This window comes from Silurus aristotelis (assembly GCF_946808225.1).
Source record: "Silurus aristotelis genome assembly, chromosome: 22".
In the NCBI taxonomy this organism is placed as follows: Eukaryota; Metazoa; Chordata; class Actinopteri; order Siluriformes; family Siluridae; genus Silurus; species Silurus aristotelis.
The window spans coordinates 18,224,824-18,230,877 of NC_139595.1; the positions used below are offsets into that span (position 1 = coordinate 18,224,824).

The 6,054-nt window shown below is 39.2% G+C and overlaps 1 protein-coding gene across 4 annotated transcripts; it reads left to right on the plus strand.

Annotated features, from left to right (window-relative positions):
• Nucleotides 1-666: 666 nt before the first annotated feature.
• LOC310717882 (uncharacterized protein) lies at nt 667-5,799 on the plus strand. 4 transcript variants are annotated; one of them, XR_014530992.1, is made up of 3 exons: nt 667-1,279; nt 2,570-2,693; nt 2,947-3,235. XR_014530992.1 is itself a non-coding variant. In XM_083526261.1 (3 exons), the coding sequence occupies exons 1-3, from the start codon at nt 1,066-1,068 to the stop codon at nt 5,196-5,198; spliced, it is 405 nt and encodes a 134-aa protein (XP_083382387.1). In that variant the 5' UTR covers nt 667-1,065; the 3' UTR covers nt 5,199-5,799. The 4 variants fall into 4 exon arrangements, 1 of the variants encoding a protein (XP_083382387.1); XM_083526261.1 differs by lacking the exon at nt 2,570-2,693 and adding an exon at nt 5,180-5,799 and having other exon boundaries at nt 2,947-3,118; XR_014530990.1 differs by lacking the exons at nt 2,570-2,693; nt 2,947-3,235 and adding an exon at nt 5,180-5,799.
• The last annotated feature ends 255 nt before the right edge of the window (nt 5,800-6,054 follow it).

Here is a 6,054-nt window from a genome sequence, read left to right on the forward strand (position 1 = left end):
AGGAGCTGGACATGCGTCGAAAAAAAGACTTCGAGAAGATAATTCCAGAAGTTGCAGGAACGCTGGGAGCGCTGTACCGCTGTTCGAAGGGTACTATTTTGAAGGTGATAGTGTGTAACTGTAGATAAATAAAGCACTTTCTTGTTAACAGATCTAGTCTCCAAACTTTTTGATACCACCTCATAAAATACCTTTGTGGACACCTAACTATAAGTTTGGTATTTGTACATTCCATTCCACATTTAATCCCTATTTGCTCTTATAATAGCCTCCAGTGTTCCTACTAGATGTTCTACTGGATTTTGTGGAGATCCACAAGGGTGTTAGTAAAGTCAGGAACTGATGTAGGTGAGAAGGTGAGGCCTGGGGTGCAGTCAGGTTGGAGCTCTATAGCAGGAGATATTTTGCTCCAGATGTTCACGGCGCTGGTTCTGTGCACTTCGTGTCATGCTGGAGATACAGGTTTGAGTCTCCTAGTTCAAGTGAAGGGAAAATTAAATTCTACAGCATCTGAAGACGTCCGATATGATGTGTCTCCAAGTTTGTGGTAACAGTTTGAGGAAGAACCAGATACGTCTGGAAAAATCAGGCGCCCCAATGCTTTTCTTCCATATAGCGGAGTATGGTATTATAAATATATTTTATGAATTCATCATGAATATTCGCATTATTATGAGCGTTATGGACTTTTATGGTAATTCACCTGAATGTGCATAAACGCCTGAGAGGACTCACCATAATTATTACTGAATAACAACTTTATTCAAATGAAGTCAAGCAGATTCAAAATGTTGTTTATTTCCCTGACGTGTTTGTGGCTGTGGAAAAAATATCTTTTCCGAAAAGACAAGAAAATGAACCCACAATAGAACCAGCAGGCCATTTTGCGGCCGATAGGATAAATAAAAAAATGCCCTCCAGATATCCGCCCGAAGCTAAAACTTTTCCCACTCAGTCTCAGGAGAGGCGCAACGCCGTCCTGACGGAAGTGACTTTAGAATTCTGTCTCTGTGACTTCTCAATTTGTTCACAGGAAGCAAAGCAGCCTGTGACAGAGATTTGGGTATGAAAGCGACTCGCAGCACCTCGGCAGACGCGTTCAGCAAGCAGCAGTTCTTCCTGTCTGTGACGAAACCCCCTGCCGAGCACGAACACTCCGACAGAGGCTCATCACCGAGTTCAGCTCCTGGAACCCAGACGCTCTGGATGCAGCTGCAGCTCGTTTCTTTCTTTTCTTTTTTTCCCAAGCAGAACATCCAGAAACATAAATCACAGAGAGGTAGAGCATAAAGAACTGTACTAACAAATTACTTTTATTTCTCTCCCTCTCTGTCTTCCTCTGTCTCTCATATTCTCTCTCTCCCAATTTCCTTCGCTCTCTCTCTTTCTAGCTCCCTCTCTCCCCCATTTTAGCTCTTTCTCTTTCCTTGTCTCCTCCTCCCTTTCTCTCTTCCTTGCTCTCTTTCTTTCTATCTCTCTCTCCCTATCTCATGTGCTCTCTCTCTCTTTCTCTCTCTCCTGCATTCTTGCTTTCTCCCCTGCTGTTTCTCTTTCTATCTCTTTTTCTCTTCCCCTCTCCCTCTCTTTCTTTCTCTCTACTTCCGCCTCTTTCTGCTCCTCGCTCCCTTGTTTTCTCTTGCCTCTCTTCCTTGCAATCTTTCCTTTTCCCTCTCTCTTCTTTCTCTCTCTATCTTTCAGTCTCCCTCATTCTCCCACACTCTCGTTCTTTCTTTCTGACAAAATGCATAGCACAGTTTTATACGCTTGTCGGGTTTAAAGGTTCACTGTAGAGATGCTTTAAGTGATTGCTTTTCTGTCTAGACAAACGTCTGACCCACCAAAGGTGATAAAGTTTTAAACCCAACATGTTGATCGCATTATATGGGTGTGTATATATTTTTTTAATGTAGGAAAACATCTTTTAAAACTGTGTGCCTCAAACTACAGGTATGGGAAAAAAACACACACTGCTGGAAACATCGTATATATCTTATATTTATGTTTTGTGTATATTATATTTGTTTTATTTCAGGTACAGACCCTGGGTCTGAATAAGGCGAGAATAAGAGCGTTATGAAACCCTCATGCTGCGATCCATAATTCATAGTTATAACCCATATGGAAATGGACTGTATTGTGATATGCGGTTAATATATTCCTGAATATAAATAGAAAATAAAAGAGGAGGAGTGTGTGCCTCACTTCAAACAGTGTGTGTGTGTGTGTGTGTGTGTGTGTGTGTGTGTGTGTTCATGTGTGGGTGTGTGTGTAACCCCTGCACGCTTCAAACGCACAGAGACTCTTTATGATGCATACATTAAGATCAAGCAGCTTAGAATAAAAGAAGACAAACAAACAAACAAATAAATAGTAATATAACGACACACCGACTTTGGTCAGAATGCGATTTATTTTATTTAAAGTTATTATATTTTATATATTTTTTATTTACCTTTTTTTTCCTATTCAAGACAGATCTCCGTTCTGCTGAACCCCTGAGCCGTCTTTCATATTTATTTTTTTGCATTCCACGTTATATTTTTGAACCGTGCCATTTCTGACGCTGCAGCAGAAGCACCAGAGCTTCGAGGCGTCGACTTGAAAAGAAGACACGCTCCGAGGTCGCAACAGGCGTTTAAGCTGTTCAGAAATATCACACGCAGGCGCCGAGGCATCAGAGAAGAATGCCAAAGGTGACGAAGAGTCTGTCTCCACCCTAGGGGGGAAAAAAACAAACGCAAATTATAAAAAAAAAAAAAAAAAAAAAACACGATGTTCTGTAGGCTTCAGAGAAAGAACCAGATTAAAGATAAAGATTCTGCCTGGATGGAGAGGAAAAATGAAGGGTGGGACAGGACTAATAAGGGAAATAAGAGAAAGTTTGAATGATGATTGTTTAAAATTAGATTACGGAAATAAATCAACTCAATCATTACCTCTTCGTAGCGTCTGGGATCGGCGAGGAGCTTCAGATTCCTCTTGAGCGGCCTGGTGGAGAACGGATTCCCCTGCAGAAATGTCACTTCATGCTCTTCTTGTTGTTGGCAGATGAGTTTTTTGACCTGAGCAGATGCGTCTTTCTGATCTGGCTGTGGAAAATGGTAGCTCAGTGGTTCTGGTGATGGACTTCAGATCAGATTATGAGTTCAAATCCCAGCACCACCTCTTAACTGGCATCGCTGGGCCCTTGAGCAAGGCCCTTAATCCTCAACTGCTCACTTGTATAATGAGATAATTGGAAGAACTTCTGCCAAATGCCATACATGTAAATGGAATTGGGGCGTGTCTATAAAATGGTTGAATTTGGAATACAAACGAGCCTCTAGGCCCCAACCATAGCTTAAAACTTTATAAAAAATGATCATGATGCTTAATAAATAAATAAATACAATTTAAAAAACTGTTGCTCCTTTAACGAAATTGGTTTAAAGATCTCTTTATTTTTTTTCGTCCCAAATTTTATACCCAAACTGTTAGATCATGCGTCCACCTTCGTCATAAATAGAAGCAAAGAAGCACCTTCATATTTTTTATTTTTTATTTGATATATTACAGCATATAGTAATAAACACAAATTAATGTGTTAATGTAAATTAGTTTTAATGGCAGTAATTTTATTAAGGTTTAATTAATGCAGCGCGCATTTGGGTTTGACCATTTTTATTAAAAACATAAAGAAATAAATATATGAGGTGAAATCCAAACCTTTAACATAACACATATTTATTCACAATGTCCTTTTTTTTACTCAAATATACACAAAAAATTAACTCGAACCGAAAGGTTGCCGGAGGCTTTCAGTCACTTTAGAACGGCCCACCGTCTTACAGAGTCAGTGAAACTGGAAGTTAGGCTGCCAGTTAAATAGGGGTTGACAGATAATCAAAGAAATTAGCACCAGGTGCCAGATTAACACCAATAACTGGGAGGTATCTGAAAGTGTTCTCTAATTTTGATCAGTGTGTTTTCTGCAAAATAATGTTTTTTTTTTTTTTAATGCCTTAGTTATTTTGTGGAAAAGGTGTTCTGGTAGCATGGTATAGACAGGACAAAAACTCCTTCAACTGTTGAGCAGTGAGGATGACATTATTTCAGAATTGTTCAATTGTTTATAAATTGTTCTCTAATTTTGATCGCCAGTGTGTGTATATATATATATATATATAATATAAGATATTGTGTTGTGTTGCGTATTGCACTAAATGTACAATAGAGAAGCGGATGTAATTGCAAGGTGAGAGCATTTATTCTGAACCAAAGAAATCCAGGTTAAGGTCGGGCGATTGACAAACAACAATAAGAGACATAAAAAAACATGAAACTTAAACGATATCAGAAAACCAAGAAAACGTGTAACATGAATAAAAGCGGCTCTGCAATCTAGAGAGAGGCAAGAACAGTTACTTCGCAAAAAGGAGATTTATATGGAAAGATTATGTAAAAAATTCATACGGAAACAACTGTAGATATGAAAACACGTAAACAGACCAACCAATAACATCGAGAGAGTGGACTCATAAATACCTGGGTGTTCAACTGAACAACAAACTGGACCTGACAGATAATACAGAGGCAGTTTATAAGAACGGACAGAGCAGGATTCTTCCTGCTGGGGAGAATAAGATCTTTTAGAAGCACTAATGAAGACCTTGTATGATCTTCTATGGTGTGGTTTGCTGGTGCTGCAGCATCTCGACTACAGACAGGAAGAGATTGGACAAGTTGATCGGAAAGTCCAGCTCAGTCCTGGGGATGTAGCTAAGTGGTCATCATTGCTGGAGAACAACTTTCACCTCCTGTATGAAACAGTTGCATCTCTGAGCAGCTCCTCCAGTGAGATTCTAATTGTTTGAAGGAGTGAAAATGTAACGAAGGTCTTTTCTTCCTGCTGCTATTAGAATTAACAATTAGAGCTGCTCCCAGTGAATCAGTCCCCATAGTGCTCACTGTTAATACTGATTATTAAACTGTGCAATAACAATCATTTCAACTGTGCAATAACCGAATGCAGATTGTTTGTTGTTTAATAGTGTAACTACTATTATTGTTATTTTTTTCTACTTGTGTATACTGTACTCTTTGTATGGTGTGTCTGCTTCATATTTGCATGTTTTTGTTGCTGTAACATAAAAACTTCCACACTGTGGGACGAATAACGGTTTATCTTATTTTTTAACAGGACAGGGGTGGAGATGTGACATGGGAAACCCACAAGGGACACCAAACACAGGCACATTGCTATATAAACACAGAAAGAAGGGAAGATGCAGGAGGATAATCCTGGTCACACCGCCGCACCTTCTCTTCATTTATCCCATCTCAAGTTTCAACCGATTCATAAGAACGAGTCGCACTGCACTTTCGGGACTTTTCAGCGTCTCCGGGGACTGCACAACCCACTTTTTTTGAGGGAAGAGGAATAAAAAGCGAGCGGTGTTTACGGTGCGGTGTTATGATGATGAACGAGTGATATTGCACATAATTTTCCATTTACGCTTGGCAAAGAAAACGCCGCTTGGCACCGAGCGGAGGCCTGATTGCCAAGACGAATATTTTGCGATAAAGAACTTACATTAAAATCTGACAGTCTGTTACGGTGTTTGTCGTTGCAGTAAAACATCACGATTGAGCAGTTCATAACCAAAGCTGCCAAATTCCAATTGATTTGGAAATAGAAGCTACTCGGCTACACCTTTGGAGCAACGCAAATTCCATGGAAATAAACCCGGGGTTTAGTTTACAACTTAAAACTGACAAATTAAAAGAGCATTAGGCGACATTTGTCAGTATTGAGTATCGTTAGTGGCTAATGGCTATTTGGCTGCAGGGTTTTGTGTTACAGTAAAATGGAGGAAATTAGAGTTCACATAAACAGGAACTATCTTGACAATCTTTGATGATTATTATAAAAAAATGACCAAAAACTTGTAATGATTTATGCAAATTGTCAAAAAAGGCCATTATATTTATGAACATGTTCTGGTATTAGCATCGTTAGCATTGTAAAGTACACACTAATAATAACAATAATAATCGTCTGGCAAGAAAATCCAC

What these genes read in the sequence shown, in the direction of transcription:
- LOC310717882 (XM_083526261.1), top strand. Translation starts at nt 1,066, where the DNA reads ATGAAAGCGACTCGCAGCACCTCGGCAGACGCGTTCAGCAAGCAGCAG. An exon ending in GAAACATAAATCACAGAGAG is followed by an intron (nt 1,280 to 2,946) that starts GTAGAGCATAAA and finishes ACCTCTTCGTAG; the next exon opens with CGTCTGGGATCGGCGAGGAG.